Source organism: Salarias fasciatus, chromosome 16 (assembly GCF_902148845.1).
Source record: "Salarias fasciatus chromosome 16, fSalaFa1.1, whole genome shotgun sequence".
Taxonomy (NCBI): domain Eukaryota; kingdom Metazoa; phylum Chordata; class Actinopteri; order Blenniiformes; family Blenniidae; genus Salarias; species Salarias fasciatus.
In genome coordinates, this window is record NC_043760.1 from 14,944,999 (window position 1) to 14,963,275 (window position 18,277).

Below are 18,277 nucleotides of genomic sequence, written 5' to 3' on the forward strand. Positions count from 1 at the left end.
AATAGTGAGGAATTTTCGACAATTATGAGGTTTCTTTTAAAGTAATTTACCCAAAGCACTTTTCTGCAATACCTGTTTTCACTGCATTTGTTTTATTTGTATTCCCTGTGTCCTTTATCTACTTTCTGTAAATGTGCAAGCTGTGCACATTTACATCTCATTTATTCTTTCTGTACAGCAGTTTGATCCACTGTGCTTTATAAATAAAGCTGCTTGTTTGCAGGTCTGTGCTAAACCAACAGCGCCATTAAATAAATTAATTAATCAATAAAAACCAGGTATTGTGGGACACTGGACTGTCCACTGAGTGAAAAATACTGAGCTGCATCATTTGGCTGTGGCTCAGTTCTTCTTTCTCTGAGGTTGGAGGTTCAAGCCCCAGTGTTGCATAAGTCCATTCATGAGTGAATTACCAAACCATCAATGCATTTGACTGACTTGAGGTCATTACTGGGCTGTGGCTGAGAGATCTGAGTCGGTATTTTTGGCTGTATCGGCACCGAGTAGTGCAAGAGTTGGAAAAACAGATTTCACTTTCAGTTTTCACATGTTGCTTGTGAAATCTAATCTAATATTCAATATTCAGCAGTGGGTCTTATTTTGCACGTCTGTGAGACTTGATCCCTCTTGCATCCAGTAAGTAGATCAGCTACCACGTGTGTGTGGAAAATATCCAGTTTTAATACACAGAGACTTCTAGTAGTGTAGTATTCTCATTTTCTTCAATACGAATACAGCCAAACCCAGCGCGCACCATCACTGTCAATCAGACATAAACTGCTTGAATTTTGATCAAAAGGCCACAAAGAATACTTTCCACATGTGGCGAATGAACCTTTGACTTGCTTTAAAAAGCTCGGAAAAGCGGAGCGAGGCAGCACCTGGCTGATCGGGGTCTTATGTTTTTTTTTTTGTGTTGTTGCTTCAGAACGATCCCCACTAAGTTCCATTCAGATCTCCTGCAAACACCGCACTATTGTGTGAGAGATTATTGAGGGGATCCGTAGCTGTCCATCTGCCGACTAAACTCAGCAGGCGCTCAGCGTCGAGTGATTTATCTTTATTGATCTGTTTTTGACATGTTTTCAGTGCCTGCAGGCTCTTCACTGCAGTGGGCCGCTGACAAAGATTCACGCCAGAGCAGAACACCATAGCAGCATGAGTTACATTATCATAAACTTTATTATTCCAGATGGGGAGTTGAAATTGGGGATGTGAAAGCACATTTTAGGTATTTCCATTTTAGAAAGTTCTCATGTTTACATGCCAACATTTCGAAAACTGTGTTTAACAGAAATTGCAGAAACTGTGAAACTGAGGAAATATTTGCTTGCCGTGGCGTGTTTGTGCAGCAGCAAGCAGTCTGACTTGAAATCATTGTCTTATAAACAGGCTGTACTCTTTTACTTGAGTGGCGTGACCCTGACAGGAACTCTACCTCCGCTGACGCACCGTGACGCGGGTTGGACTGACTTCAGAACGAGCAGGGTCTGCTGTACAGATGTTTCCATGTTTTGTGGGCCGTACTTATCGGATCGGTGCTGTGCTGTTTCACACACAATCATTCAGTAACGGTCCTTTTATAGCGACAGGCGAGCAGTAAAAGTTTAAAGTCTGCATAAAACAAAATCAGCCTGTTTGCTCTCGTCCTTCACAGTGCAGAGATAATGCACAAACACGCGCGCACACACACACACACCAACTGTAGGTGGAGGATGTGTGTTTGGAAGCCATTGTGCTTGAGAAAACCCATGCAGAACGTACGCACTCCACATAGAACTGCGCTGAGCAGGAGCGTCTCTGCCGCCCCACTGTGAACCAGCTGATGCCTGAAATGTGAGCGTGCAGCAGAGCGTGGCGTAAACGATGGCATCAGAGCCGTGTGTGAAGGGATCGCTGCAGAGACAGGCGAGGAAGGTGATTGAAGTTCATAGTGGAGTTTAAGTTTCACGTCATGACAATCCGCTTCACCTGATGAACTCTAAGAAATTTAAATAAGAGGAAGTTCAGTCAAGCTGTAAGAAAGGAACGAGTGACTTTGACCATGGCGTCGTTCTGCAGGTTCTTTCCTGTTATAAGAGAGTTTATCCTTCCTCTGTCCCCTGTGCATGCTCAGGTGGAATTATTGGTGAAAAGAACCAGTGTTATACTTGTAATTCTAATAAACCTGCAATTTCGATTTATTGCCCTGAACTGAAAGAACCGAGAACATTTTGGAATTATTCATCAAACTTATTTCCCATTAGAAATACATGTTTTGAAATAGACCTCTGCCACTTTTTTGTTGTTTAAATATTGAACTCTTCGTTGCTGATCGTCCAAACAGCTAAGAAAGGGAACTGCTCAGCCTGCAAAGGGGAAAAGAGGGTTATATGACTTGAACATGCGTCATCTTCTTGTGTAAAACTTTTTTCTTTAAACTGAGCAGACACCGAGCGCACGCCAGGGTCATCCGAGCCGGCAACAGAGAGCAAAGCCCCGGGTGGAGGAGAACTTTGTTTCTGCATGATTAAGACTGAGCCAGCGGTCAGAGCCGCTGTCAGAGCAGCTGCAGTCACAGTCTGATCTGAACCGACCAACACCAGTGACTCGAATATACACTTATGGTGACCAGCACTGCAGGACTGGCTAATGGAAATGCTGTAAAAACACATTGATACAAGTTAAAATTATAGTCATCTGTTATTGTCCATCTACTCGTGCATGTGCAGATGACCTGTTTACTACAGCCGTGATGTGCACGTGCAGTAACAGTGTTTTTGCTGTCTACATGGACACAGAGTCTGAGCATTTTCAAAACTTTTCGAAAAGCAATTTTCAGTTTTCAAAAAGTAGAGTTGCAATGAAAATTTTCCATATTCACTTAACAACATTGTCTCTTGAACTGGGCCTTTGCGGGCTTGTTTATTGCTTTTGTTGTGCACGAAAACAGTTGGAGAGTTGCAGAGATCACAGAGTAGAATTTTATCTTTAGCATCAGCTGAAACTACTGTTAATCAATTCAGCTGCTTCTTAGCCCAAGAACACAAGGAGTTTCAGAAAGAGCGCGAGACGTCCAGACTAAAAGTACTGATACAATCTGGCACAGACACACGGTTAACAGGGTTTAAATACACTGGGGAGAGAGCAAACACAAGTGAAACACATCACACAGTCAGACCATCAAGGAGGGCAGACAGGAAGGACAGCTGAGATGAGACGGAGACAAACAGGTTACTACAAAATAAAACAAGGGAAGGTAAAAACAGGTACTATTTAAAAAAATAAATAAATCTTTTGTGCAGGTTAGACTTGTATTTAAGTTGTTTTGTTGCTACTTTATGAATCCATTTCTTTTCAGACCTGTTTTAATCCAGAGCATCTCCCTTTCAATAACTTTGTCTGAATTTGATGAGTAGGCTACTCAGTGTTCAGCTAATGTGTAGCACACACCGATAATGCACATCATTTTCATATACTTAAACACACAACTTCTCCTTGTCAAGTTTTTCAATAACTACTCAAAAAACTCTTTTTCTTCTATAATTTCTTCTGATTTTCTCAAACTTCTACAACCACTGAAGCCAACATGACAAAAGGTTTCACACTGTTCACTTACATTAAAAATTGTTTATACCATAAGGTGTCTCGTAATTATAATAATTAATCTCGTGTTGTGATATTTATTGAATCATTTTATTCTGTTTTAAGGTTTTTCTACGTCGATAAGTACGTATTAACAGGAAAACACTGCTGTTCTTAACATCTTCCTTTTCTTTCTCCACTGAAAACAGGGGGCATTTTCTCTGTGCTGATTGAAGCGGTGGAAAACATCCCATCACTCTCCTTAATCTCTGATCTAAGCTTATTAGAGACGTCCCTCAGAGGGTGGCTGTGGGGAGAGTGATGGGCTGAACGTTCTAGTCTTATCAGTCTTGTTGTCAGGAACAGGCTGCTGCCGTGTGCTTGTCTTTATAAAGCAGGACTGGCGTAGCAGGATGTGCTGGGAGGCACAGACCACTGTGTTTCTTGAGCAGATTTTGCTGTGTGTCAGAGAGCATCATCTTAAGCCTGACCGGTGTTCCGGATCAAACACAAAAAAAAAAAAGACTTTTATTCCGCATTTGCTTTCTTTGTCACTGTCTTCGCAAAATAAAAAAAAAAAAAGATGCACAGTCTCCAGGGAAGCCGGCAGTGGATTTGATCCCTCTTCGGTGACAGAACTGAGCTACATCTTGAGTTTTAAGAGTCTGTTGAACTCAGTGATCCATCAGCAATCTGAACAGAATTACTGAAGGCAAGGCATTCAAACTAGTCCTTTGAATCCATTTTCCAGTGTAAATATGGATTTTTTTATTCAATTTGTTCTCTAAAATGTTATGCATGTACAATACTTGGATAATTTTTTATAGCAACCATGTCATTTAGCTGTTATAGATATGTTTTTTGAGCTTGTGCTCTTCATAATCGTTCCGTTTTTCATCCGTTGATGGGTCCAGATTAGCACACTAACCATGAGACTGGAAGATAATAGGCCACAGATACAATAATTTACATTGCTGTCGTGATATATAACTTCATTAACAAAACAAATCAGCCAAAACAGTGGAGACTGATAAGATCACACTAACTAAAACTAGTTGTTTTTTTTTTTTTAACAATGCTTCAAAATGGTGTAAAACAAGTGATTCTTCATTTTTTTTAATTTACTTTGCACATTTCAATAACAGACAACAACACCCAGGTCTGGTATGGATGCCAAGTTCATCTACATCACTCTTCCTCTTTTGCACTCAATACATATATCAACTTCAGTCTTTTCAAAGTTTTATCGAGTGGCTTCAGCAGGTTCCTCTATGTGTTACACTCGGAAGACATATGAATAATCTCAAAAGATTGTAATCAACTTTTCAGAATAGTTTAATTTCACATGATAATACCGAATTAGTTTTGTAAATTAATAAATATAGAAGTCAGCTATAGAAAAATGGAGAAGTAGTTGTATTCCAAGTCATTACATGTTGCAGATAGAGCGTTATCGTGTTTCTCCTGTAAAATGCAACATTCTTCCAGTCATAGAACGGAGATGAACATGAAAGTGTGTACACATGCTTTATAACCTTCAAGATGACAGAAACTCGGTTTCTCCATAACACAGAAGTTGGAGACAATCCTTCTCTTTTTTTTACCTGCGATACACACACAGCAGCTGCTGAGCTTCAGTCGTCAAAGATGATGGAGCTAATTAAACATTTATTTCTTTTTTTTCCCAAGACTTATATAAAAAGATCAGCAGGAATCTGAAATCCCCCAAGAGGGCATCTTTTGTCAGTTAATTACACCCCTTGGGAGGAAAAGCATGACAATTTGACACACACGCTTTACTCTGTGATGGTTCCTGAGCTGAAACATCCAGGAGTGACGGTAATATTTCGTCTTGAAGTTCATGCATTCATATTTTCAGCTCTAGCAATTCTCTTCAGGTCACTGAAGAAAAAGGTGGAAACTTTTCACAGTTCAACCAGTTACAGCACTCAGACAAATAAATACAAAATGTACATTTCGTCCCCAGTCGGCATTAACTGAATATATTAAAGTGAAGCGCAGTGTGCGTCATGTAGAGTGGAGTGCACGAGCACAGCAGTGTCAGAGGGGCAATTTTTTTTTTTGGGTGCATGAGCATCCCAGAAAGCCTGATGGCCACCACCTGTCTAAACAGATGTAGATGAAATGCAAACTAGTCACTCGCTCCTAGATTAATGGCCTCATCCGGTTTAAAACCTTCATCTGAGCAGACGGGTCAGTCAGAAGCATGTCCTTCTTTACAGTGATGCTCTCAGTATATTCTTGGCTTCATAAAGGCGTAGTGAATCATAGTTTCATTTTTTTTTTCTTCATTATTTTGGGAAGTAAATTGGGTTTGCTTCAAAAAGGTGACTCAGACATACAGAAGTTACTGCCAAATAGAGAGTGTGTTATTTCATTGTGCAAGCATGTTCCTGATTATATTAAAGGAACTGAAAGGTCAAGGGAGCTCAAAAAACAAAGAGAAACTAAAGAATGACTCCCAAAGAGCTTTGAAACAACTGAACAACTTACAATATTACAGGTGGATGCAGTGTGAGAGTTAACGGTCGGAGGGGCCAATGGCACGGTTTGGCACCTCCGTCAGTCTACCCAGGGCAGCTGTGGCTACATACGGAGCCACCATCAAGTATGAAATGATTGAATAATGTAAAGCAACTTTGAGTGTCCAGAAAAGGGTTAAAAAACCAATGCATTATTGTTGTTATCATTATTGTCACTTTTTTAGGTGCATCGATTGCATATACGGTATTCTATTTACAGCACCTCAAGGTGTAAAATCAGGTTTTTTTTTATAAAATTCAACTAATTTTAAGATGCTCTGCCACTTCACACTTCAAAAGCTTCACAACCCCCATATCTTTTAATTTTTTAGTGTGTATAGTGGTTAGTGCTCGTGCCTCACAGCAAGAAAGTTCTGGGTTCAAATACTGGCCGGGGCTCAGGCCTTTCTGTGTGGAGTTTGCATGTTCTCCCTGTGTGTGCGTGGGTTCTCTCCGGGTACCCCGGCTTCCTCCCACGGTTCAAAAACATGCATGTCAGGTTAATTGGTCACACTAAATCGCCTCTAGGTATGAATGTGTGTGTGAATGGTTGTATGTCTGTATATATGTCAGCCCTGCGACAGACTGGCGACCTGTTCACGGTGTACCCCGCCTTCGCCCACAGCAGCTGGGATCGGCTCCAGCCACCTGCGACCCCGAAAGGGAGAAAGCGGTAGATAATGAATGAATGAATGAATGAATGAATGAATGAATGTGTGTATAGTTCTAATTAAATTTGTTTTTAAAATATACTGTATCTATTGATAACTTGTCTCCAAGGCAGCAGTACTGAAGAGAGCCCCCCTTCAGCCAAATGGGCTCAAATACTGGCTTTATGGGGTTTGTTGGTGACTCTAAATTACCCCTAATTGTGAATGTGAGTGTGTGTGGTTGTCTGTCTCTGTGTTTGCCTCTGTGTTTGCTGGACTGGTGGCCTGTCCTGTCATCTCCCTTAAACTGGGATTGGCTCCAGCACCCTGCAACCCTGCACATGATATAGTGGCATAGAGGATTGAGTGATTTTAATAGACTGTATTAACCTCTTAATTTTTAGATTGTTGCATGCTGTATAAAATTATGATTAAGTATGAAATGCTATTAAAAGTCCAACCTCTGTATAGCAAAAAAAAAAAAAAAAAAAAAAAAAAAAAAATCAACAAAAACACAGTTTAATGCTAGATTTAGAATCATTCTTTTTGGATGCAGGATTTATTTTGTCTGTGTAGTAAAGAAGGCATATTTCTGTATTTAAAATAAAAAATGTGACTATCTTGTTTTTATGTAATGACACTGTAATGTTCACCGGAACTATTTATCTGCAGCAGTGTCTACCCGGACAACAATAAGGACCGGCATTTTTCGCTCTTCCGCTGCCGATAACGCCGGAGTGAAGTTCTGACAGCTGATTCACCAAAACAACTTTTATCCGCTCCGAGCCTCAAACTCCCGGTTTCCAAGGGAACCGAGACCCGGAAGTCGCTCCAGTCTCTGGCTGCAGGTTCACACAGCGCCTTATAAACAGAGGAGGGGGCAGCCGATGATGGTGTAGCACGGATTGCTAGCTCTGAGACAGCAGGTAACGAGCGGCGCTTTCTCAGCACACACACACATACACACACACGAACAGCCTCCAGCTGGCTCACACACTCCGAGGATCACACACTCTGCCAACAGCCAGCCGGGATTGAAAGGAGAGATGTTTTCTGGGCATAGCGTCTGGACCGAGAGTGGCTGGAGCTCCAGACGTTGCGTCCAGCTAGCAGTGATTAGCATTATTAGCAGCCCCAGGGTCCAGGCGGTGACTTCTAAAAGTTGCTGCGTCGATCATGAATCGGTTTTGCAAGACGTGTGGTCATTTTAGCCTCCCTTTTGCTTGTTTGTGGGTATTATTCGAAGTTAGAAGGATTTATGTTAATTGTGTTTGGTTGATTTGGCTGATGACCTAAAGTAACTCATAAGGCTTATGCACATGCATCTCGGATTTACCAGTAGAATGTGAAACCTGCAGACCTCTGAGGTCCTCGGGTAGAGGTTTACTTGGTGTTTCTCGAATCTGAAGAAACGAGGTGAAACAGCTTTTAGTTCCTCCAATCTTTACCTGTGGAACAAACTTCCTGAACACCTGAGGGCTGCTGACAGCCACTTCCTTTAAATCAAGCCATCAAACAATATTACCAGCTCAGGCTTTCCATTTGTTTTATTACTTGTTACTTAATTTTTTTTTTTTTTACTTTATTCTCCTGTTTATGCTTCTCTTAATGGCCCTCTTTCCGTGTATATGTTATTTCCTTGTAAGCACTGTGTTTGAAAAGTGCTTAATAAAGAAATCTCCCTTGCCTTGCCTTATACACTGTGCTAGAACCAGGGTGACTTGATAAACAACCAGTTTTTACATGTGTACACTGGCCATAACTGTGGCCCCAGTGCTGCTAGGCTTACCTCCAGATAGTCTGTGGCTGCTGAGTGACAGCAGAGGCAGGTGGACTCAGTGACACACGTTTGAAATGCCCCCCCTCCCCTCCCCCTGATAACTGACACCTCCACTCACTGCTTCCCGCTTCTGCTCGCATGAGCTCATCGTATACTCAGACAGATCAGTCAGATAACCACTCCCTGAAATGCTGAAACACTGCTTCAGTGTCTGCGATTCTGTGCTACAGCGAGAGCCTCGTCACACATGACATTTGGTAAAGGCAGAGGGTTGTTTGACTCACTGAAGCCTTGTGTTGTAAGTACTGTGTCAAAGTGACTGCTGTGCCAGAAAAGGAAAAGAATTGCTGATTGGAGCGGCCTTGTGCAGTTTGTTTTGAGGAGGAAAACAAATGCAGATCACAATGCTCTGCTTCAACATGCATTGCATCCTTCTGCAGATTTTAACCATTTGGGGGGTTTATCATGTGCATGGTGCATTTATGCAACTTGAAGTGTTACTGTTTGTGTTATGTTCCACTCATAGAGCCTTGAAATGAAACCCTTGAAACAGGCAATACTAATTGCTTGATCCAGATATTTAACAATGATTTGATTGGCAAACTCTTGGAAACTTTTTAATGAGGATGTTCTGTGTTTAAGGTTGCTTCTGTAGTCAAGTAGTTTTGTTCTGTCTTCTTAATCTGACAAAACATCACACTTGATTTTAAAGAAATGAAGACACCTAAAATCTAATGTGCTGCTTCACTGAAAGAGATTTATTTTGAAACAGCAGCTTTTGAAATCGATCCAGGTTTACACATGGAATCACCTGGCAAATACTGTATCTCTAGATAGTTGGCCAATGAGCCCATCTACAGTGTCTATTTCTAGAGTTGTCAGATTACTCATGTAAACAGCACAATATATTTTGCATTATCAGGTAATGACAGTTAACACATGAAGTTTCTCCTCAATACTCTGATGTTCCTTGTGGATGTATACCTGATAATATGATTTATTTGAACGTCTGCAGGTGTGTTGTGAAGTAATCAATTTTATAAGCGAATGTTGAAGAGGGGAGAACTTGTCGACACTGCTAAAGTTAACACCAAGGCTTTAAGCATCATCATGGCTCAGGAGACAAGGCCAGATGTTTTGAAAATAACAGGAAGGTTGAATTTTACGTCACTACGGGCGCAAACATGTCCTCCAAATCGAATGTGGTGATTCACCAAGCCTCTTCAGACGGGCTGTTTCAATAGCTACGCTGTTGAAGTAGATGTAATTTTAAAATATTTGTTTACTTTTAGTTATCAGATTATATGGTAAACAGACTCGATTAAAACATTTAGGACTAGATGAAAAATTCACACGTTATAAATCAAAGTTTGGAATTTCTTTGTTATGTGAATATATTGTTTTAAACGTTCAGTATTCTCTTTGTGTGGTTTGAGTTTTGCGCTGAATGTGCAAATCTGCTGTAGTTTTGAAGGTGTTACTAAAGCTTCGGATCGTCTTTGGGTGCCTTACATTGTCAGCAGTAGATCTGTTTGCAGAGTGAAATCCTTCATCTGTGACTTTCACAGTGTCATTCCACAGATAATGGATTCTGAAGCAGAAGCACATAATGGGAAGGTTTGCTGGAGAATGTTGAAGGACTCATTTCATCTGCTGGAAATGACTTGGTGCAAATATTCAGAGCACCTTGGATTATTATTCCTGCAGGCAGGTGTTTGCATTTCATCTTTCCAGTCAGTTTCTATCATCATTCGCTGCTCTTATGTTAAGCTAACTGCAGGTAATTTGTAGCTTGTTGAGCAGCAGTGTGTTGTCTCTACAGCAGGACCTTTTACTGCAGAGGACACATATCAAGCTCTTTATCATTTCACTGTTATTGAACTGTGGCACAGTCCTCAGTTTATTGCTTCGGAAGGTTAATTAAGAGCAGGCTTGATGATCATTAATTCTCTGTTAGACTACCCTCTCTTATTTATGTGTGCCATTAAAGTTTTGCTATGGTAATGCTGAATACGCCAGGGGATCCCCCCCCCCCCCCTCCCCATGATGACTCATGTGGTAACACTTGATTTGAAAAGGTCTAAAGAGATCCATTCATCTTCTGTAACACTTTATCCAACGTACTGAGAGCTCCTTATGTTGGATGGTGATTACCAGGTCCAGCACTGCAGGGGGGGCAGAACCAGTCATTCAGCAGTTCATACATACTGCTGATTTTCTACCGTCTCACTTTGTGTACAATCTTTAACTCCTATAGAAGAAAGTCAGCTTGAATAACTAATAGGAAAAATATAGATTTTTTTTTTTCCTCCACTGATTTAAAAGTCTGTTTCGGTGCTTGTTGTTCCACTGTATCTCCCTCTGCAGCTGCACTGTGGCGAAGGGCTTTGCACTCTTGGCTCAGAGTCAGATCGTTTTCCAGTTCATTTGGGCTTCAGGGCTTTTTTTCGTGTTATGTTTGTATCTCTTTTTCCCCCCATTGTGTCCCCCTGGGTGGGCTGCACCATGCCTGTTCGGTGGCTGGAGAGCATGAATCAGTGAGTTTGCCCTGTGACGAACCTGAACAGGGATCGGCTTCAGCACCTTCACCTGGACAAAGCAGTGGCTGAAGACGGAATTAAGATATCGTTTTTCCTCTTCGTGTTTATTCTTGTGCCACATGATGATGACACTGAGCAACGTGCGTGTGCGTGTGTGTGTGTGTGCGCGTGTGTGTGTTCAACAGGAGTTTGAGCAGCGGTGCAGCGCAGCGCAGCACAGCTCGGTGTGGAGCGGACTGAGGCATATCACAGCGGCGCAGCCATGCTTACACTGGCCAGCAAGCTGAAGAAGGATGACGGAGGGAAGACGGGCCGTGCCTCCGGAGCCTCAGACTCCACCCACAGGGTCTCCATCAGAGACCGCCTCCTTACCAAAGGTAACCGCCTTCTGTTTGCTTCAGCCATTATGCGTTCAAACACTCTTTTTGTGACTGGAAAGAGAAATAGTTCCTCCCTCTTCCTCTATACACTACGTTCACACAGTGAGACCAGTCTGACTGCTTGTTTCATTTTTTTCTCTACATATATCGACACCTTTTGATTGAATTATGGCTGCTGCAGTAGATGTTCTGCTATAAGGTGACCGTGACTGAAAGACTGAAACATACTAAAGCAGAATTCTGACACATCAGACTGTAATGATTTTCTCCAAGTTAAAAAAAAAAAAAAAAAAGAAAAGTAATGTCAGGTGATATAACACTGGTCTCGGTTAATTGTGGGTTTTTATCTTTGCTTGTGAAAATAGCTACTTTGTGACACGCGTTGCCTCTGAAACCACCAATGAGGAATAATTAACAGTATCATTAGCCGTCACTGTTGCCTTGGAGACGCTCCATGTGTTTAATAATGGCAGCAGGAACCGGCGGGGTCCAACAAAGCCATAAATGTTTCTTTTTTTTTTTTTAAATCAGACAGCAAACAGGTCTTTCACATCAGTATAGGAGCTAGCAGTGTGGTCTGCGCCCTCGTGGGACAAAATGGGCTTTGTCCCCTCTCAGTTTGTCTAAAACACAATTCAACATGTGAAAGAAAACAACCACCACCTTCTATTTGACATCTGCACTGAAAGACTCCCTCAGGAACCCTGATTATTGTCCAATAATTAGCATTTGTGTGAGGAGAGGCACGAAGTGGGCGCTGTATCGTGTGTGTGTGTGTGTGTGTGATCCGTTTGAGCTGTGGCGCTGGTTCTCCAGTCTCTTGTCACTGCTGCACTGCTGCAGTGGAGATGTCGGGTGTTGCTTGGATCTCATTTTCAGTCGTGTCGTACTTGTGAAGCGTTTCCTCAGGCTAACAGGACCAGCCGACTGGCTCCTACAGTCCCACTGTAAACGGGAGAGACGACAACAGCAGTGTGTCACTCCTCACGTTTCCTCTTTTCTCTCCTTTTTGTATTTACTGTTTGAGACACGTGGAACTCTGAATACACATATATATGAATTACTATCTAAATCAGGGACTTTTAAACTGGAAACCTCAACTCTTATATAGCACACAAACTTCTCAAATGAAGCAGTAATTTTTTAGTTGTGTGCCTGAGTTGTTGGGATTTATAGGCAAAAAAGACTCTTATCTGGTAAATTTGAATGCAGTTTGCAAGTATTCTTTGTGTTACTTCCATTTTTGCACCAAAATCTTATTTATGCTGGAAAGATGGTTCCCCAGCATGGTTCCCGTGGACACACGTTTATTTGACCGGATTCAACTCTTCCTCCTGTAATCGTCATCTTCATCGGACTAAAAGCCAAATTAAGTGTAGATCAGCGACTCATTTCATCTAATTGAAAGATGCCAGGCTTGATACTGATGTTCACACGCTGATGTTTGATTAAGATTCAGCTCAGAGTAGCTTCAGGAAAAAGAAACCAGCTCTCTAATGAGATCTTATAATTACTTTTTAGTTAAAAGAAAAACTCATCATGGAAGTCTGAACGGAGAATTATGGTGATAATAAAGGTCATTTTCAGTTTCTGAACAACTTTTCATGAATTCAGTGTTCTGTGGAAAGTGTGTCTTTAGACTGTAGGAGAGCCATATCCTCATTCATTCAGTGTAGACAGCACGGCATTAGAAAAAACTTTACCCAGGTTAATAAGAAAAATCAGGTTTTATTTTGGTAGTCCAGTAACTTGCAGCCACCTCTTAGGGAGCTGTTAAGTAGCCGACCCCTTACACTGACCTCCGTGTGGACCAGAGGATGAAAATAAATCCCTGGAATGATCCTGAGCATCTCCAGTCATGAGACTCTACACATCTCTAAAGAAAACTTATCCAAATGATAACAGAGAATTCTCAGCAAACCCAACAGCAACACAGAGAAACTCTCCAGACAGGGCAGGGGGGAAAAAAAAAGGTGTTAAGCTCAAATCAGCAGAGAAATGTGTGTCAGCGATGTGGAAACAAAACACAACCTGAGAGCCGTTAAAAATTCAGCGAGACCTCTCCCAGAGGCAACGGCAGCACAACATCACACACCCAGCCTCCTCTCTTCAGCTGTTGTCCTCTCAGTCTCTGTGTCCTCTTTTCCATCCCTCTGTGCCGCTCATTCAACACAATACACTTCTTTACAGATGTGCCACACACTGCAGTTTCATACAGAGGAATGGGTCAGTAGCAAAAAGCAAAAACCTTGCAGTTAGTGCTTTGTCCCCTGTTTGTCTGCCTGTTTTCTGCCTGTTTCACTCATAGTTCTTCTTTTCTCTCCACAGAAGTTGCAGAACTTGAAGCCAATCTCCCTAGTAAGTACACACACACACACGCACACACACACAGCTATACATCTTCCTCCAGTCGATACAACAGGAAGTTTGACGGCTGAATAATGAACTCAACATGTCATAAATTCTTCTTGCGTCCTCCTGGTTCCTAAATTTTCCACAGACAGACAGGAAGCAGTGACGGATCACGCTCACACATGCGCTCCAGACTGTTTCATCACCTTCGTTACATGTGATAATATTTTACTGAAAACTCAGTTCTATAACAGTGTGTTTTATAAATAATATTGAAACTATCTTTCCCATCAATGAGTGATGAGAAAACACCAGCAGCTATGTTTCTGGAGATGGATTCATCCCTCATCCACCCCAAAATGCATTTACTTTTTACTGATAACGGGATATATTTGACATCTTTAATCCCGGCGGCCTAGCCTGACCTCAGCAGCTTCCTGCGGACACCGAGTCACACGCCGACGTGCTCTGGTCCTGAAAGGCTTCAGTGTTTGTTATGGTTCTTGCCCTGGGAGGGATCCGCTCCTTTCCGCCCGCCGCTATCGAAGTCAAACAAGCTTTTTAATTTCCACCATGCCGTCATGCATGTTCGCTGGATTTCTTTGTGGCTGTCATAAATATATTAATGTAAACTCTTTCACTTCTCCAGACTTTCCCACTTTCCCACTTTCCCAGGAGGAAGTTTAGAGATTGAGATTTCTCATCTGATTCTTCTCCACTCAGATCGGAGCTTTATTTTATTCCGGTGACTCATCAAAGCTTGATGAAGCAGTGCCTCAGCTCCGCTGCAGTCCTAATGGTTTCTCTGGAATGCACGTCAGATCCTGGATATTGCGCCTCAGCTGAGAGATCCATCTAAACCTGTGCTTCTTTTATGAAAACATTAAAACTCCAAAGTAGTTCCTTTGGCTTTCCTGAGGCTTCAGCGCTGTGGCTTGGATCCAGCTGGCCATGTGTCGCTGATGGATCGTCTTTACTGTTGGCAGACAGGAATTGGAGCCCAGGGAAAAGGTGGAATCGGTGCCTGTGTGTTGTAATTGAACGGTGCCGCTATAAAGACACTATTAAGAACACTGTGAGTGTGTGTGGCGGATTATATTGGACTTTTCCCCTTCTTTTAATGGTATCCCACAGAAATTGTGCTGCATTGTTGCTGTAAACCCCGAAAGCAACGCTTTTCTTTCTGCCCTCTTATTATTGCTCAAAAGATCTTCAGTAAACAGAGATTTGGAAATCACGGGGAGATGTCTGTGCTCTACAAAACAAAGCAATGGGCAGGGAAATAAGAGGTAAAGCGAAGGCAAATAAGGCCGTGTGTTTGTGTGACTGCACGAAGACTAGTTTTAAGTGGCACTACAAGGGCCAAACTTGAAGATGGTGGTTTGTTTCATTTAAAAATAAATCATTGTCACCGCAGCTGTAAATGTTTATTCCCACACTACAGCAGCAGTGACACGTTAAAATTATGATCCGCTGGTCTCTATTTATTTTTGACTCTTACAAAATCACAACATTTGCACCGTGCGGTGACTCACTGCTTTGATTTATGATGTTTGAATGAGGCGGAGGAAAGTTTGGGCCGTTGGAAATTGCGGTGTTACAGTAGCGTCACTCCGCTCTCCATACTGACTGAAAATAGACATAGATAGCCCTTGATTGAAAGCAAATCGGTTGATAGAAGTTGTAAAAAAAGACAAAAAAAAAAAAAAAACCCATTTATGCATAATCTGGAAGGCATGCATCTCACTTCCTGATCAATTCTGCCTCAGGAGGTAATAGATTGATCTTCTCTTCAACATTAAATGAATGTATTTATTATCCAAATAAAGTACAGCTGACATCTCTGCCTCACTACTTTTATATTTTTCTAATTTTGTGTATCTCCTGTGTTCTCATTAGAATGTACTCTGCGTATAAAACTGAAAGAAGAATTTTTTTTTTTTGTTGTTTGTTAAAAAGAAGTGAGTGTCATTGCACAGCGGGGGATAAGGTAACGTCGCAGCACACTTATGGATGATGAAAATGCCTCCAGGCTGCAGGAGGAAGAGACTATCCTGCATTTTTGTAAGGATCAGCCTGTCAATCTGTGTGCGCGCGCACGTGTGTGTGTGTGTGTGTGTTCCTCCTTGTAAAAGCATTTAACTCCTGGAGTTTTAACTCGGTGGTCATTATAGAGAGGTGTATCCGTTCAAAAAAACAGCAGCTTCACTGATCAGTTAGCACTGATTAGTTTCCAAACTGATCATTCATGAAGACGCAGTACCGGCCCACAAACACCAGGGGGGAATCTGGTGCCACAGGGACTCCTGAGGGCAAGGCATAAATCCCACAGTCAGTTCAGACAGGCTGAGTTTACTGTGGCTTGGAAAGGATTTAATGAAAATACAATATGCTATTGATCCCAATGCCTTTATTCGCCACGGAGGCAAGTAATAAAAAAAGCAACGGCGGGCCTTCGAGCGGCTGCCTCCTGGGTTTAACCTCCGACCTCCCAGCAGCTAATGAAGTGTGTCTCTGTCCCACCTCTGTCTGTGTGCAGGTACATGCAAAGCCAATTTCCCAGATGAGGATAAGCTGCATCATTTTCAGCTGGCAGTGTCTCCCGGTAAGAGAACACGAGGGATTACCTCCTTTGATCTTGACAAGCATAACAAACTGATGATATGTTAGAGTAATGTGACGTTCAGTTAATTTCATTTTGTGTTCTAGCCTGTGATGAATGTTGAATCTGCTTCAATTGATTTTTTTTTTTGGGGGGTATTTTCTGAGACTAGCCGTTTCCATCTGTCCTGAATTATTCCCTTACAATGGCTCTGGTGTTCCTCCCCGTATCTCCGCCTTGCTGCTGCACCATCATTAGTCCCCCAGACCCATTCTGCACACTCAGCAGCAGCGCTCAACTCGGTGTGCTTCCTGTCGAACATTGTACAACCTGAACGCAGCGGTGTGGGATTGCCGGAGCCTCCGGAGGCTTTCTCACCTCTCCCTTCCTATTTGACATGTACCAACTTTCTCCTCTCTTAAGCACGACGTCGCCTTTTCCCATCCCTCATCTCCAGCCCATGTCTAATGCAACATGAGGAAGACAGAAGCATTGGCGCATGGAAATTTAGTATTTACAGTATTGTTGCTTTGTGATGTCTGAGCCATTGAAAGCTCCTAGATAATCAGACGTGTACTAAACAAACTAGTTGTTTCACCAGATTATGGAAATCGTCTAATAATATTATAATCCTATTATTAATCGCCCCAAAGCTGGGAAGCTGTGAGTACACACTCGGTCAAAGTTGACTCAGGAAATGGGTTTGTGAAGGCATATTTAAAGAAAAAAGGCCATTTTTAAACAGGCTATTAAGCTTTCTGTCTTAACCCTTTATTGGATGTATTGATTCCGTTAGATTGTAGAGTTTTACTTTGTCTTTTTTTTATTTCCCCCCAGCGTGTCAGTATTGACTGGTATGTGCCACTAGAAGGTCTCTATTACTGTGATGTTTCACGTCGACCTCTGCATTCATGCAGGGTCGAGACACAAAGAGGTCCTCGCCACCCGCCACGCTGCCAGCTCGACCCAGCAGAATAAACGTCTTTTTTTTTTTTTTTAATACTAGTTAGTATTTGTTTGTATTCAACCCGTTGTTATATTCATCAACCTCAAACCAAAAAAACATTGTCTGAGTTGCTTTTGCAAATCTTCGGAAACTAGAATTCATTAAAACAGGAGCATTGACAGCTTGACAGATTGCTGGAATTGTGGCACTGTCTGAGAAATCTTGATCTTTTGATGGTGAGGCAGTGACACATCTCAAGACGTTGTGACAGTGAAGCCTTCTTTTAAAAAAAAAAAAAAATCTGAGTCTTTTTTTGACTGGAGGATTTTAGACGCTGCATCGTCATTGAACCATTTGTTTTCACCTTGTGTGAGTTTTGGACGATGTTCTTTAAAGTTTTTACCATTCGCTTTGTTAGTTTTTCTTTTTTTTTTGTTTTTTAGTTTGGCAGGCTGAAATGGTGCCCCACATGGGCCGATTTTGGCCCATGGGCCTTATGTTTGACACCTCTGAGTGACACTACTCCACAGCCTCCTGCTTTGTGTCATGTATCAATGACTCCACCAACCTTTTATTTTATATTTAAATGAATCCGTTAGAATCCATGAGTGTGTATGCCTCTGTGTGATTCATCGTAACTTCAGGTTAACGTGCGACAGCAGCTTCAACTGCAGGGAAGAGAACCATCAGCAATTAGAGGAAATGTTCGGTGTTCTGTTTTTTTTTTACTCCACTCTGTCACACTCTCTTTCTCTGTATCTCGTGTCGCTCACTGATTCTCACAACTCTTGGGTGTTAAGACAGTCGTCTTTTCATAGTGTCTGCTCGGCTCGTCGGCTCGAGTCACGCACCTTAGGATGTGATTTCTTAAAAAAAATCGGCAGTGCAAGCAGAAAATGTCACATCCAGCTGTGTTTTTC

General features: G+C 42.0%; 1 protein-coding gene across 1 annotated transcript in view; it reads left to right on the top strand.

Annotated features, from left to right (window-relative positions):
- The first annotated feature begins 7,466 nt into the window (after positions 1 to 7,466).
- The window catches only part of ube2f (ubiquitin-conjugating enzyme E2F (putative)), a 43,368-nt gene continuing 32,557 nt past the window's right edge, over positions 7,467 to 18,277 (top strand). The window contains exons 1-4 of the mRNA XM_030112561.1: positions 7,467 to 7,683; positions 11,263 to 11,454; positions 13,786 to 13,815; positions 16,349 to 16,414. Coding sequence (XP_029968421.1) covers positions 11,340 to 11,454; positions 13,786 to 13,815; positions 16,349 to 16,414 — 211 coding nt within the window. The 5' untranslated portion in view covers positions 7,467 to 7,683; positions 11,263 to 11,339. The remainder of the gene's footprint in view (positions 7,684 to 11,262; positions 11,455 to 13,785; positions 13,816 to 16,348; positions 16,415 to 18,277) is intronic.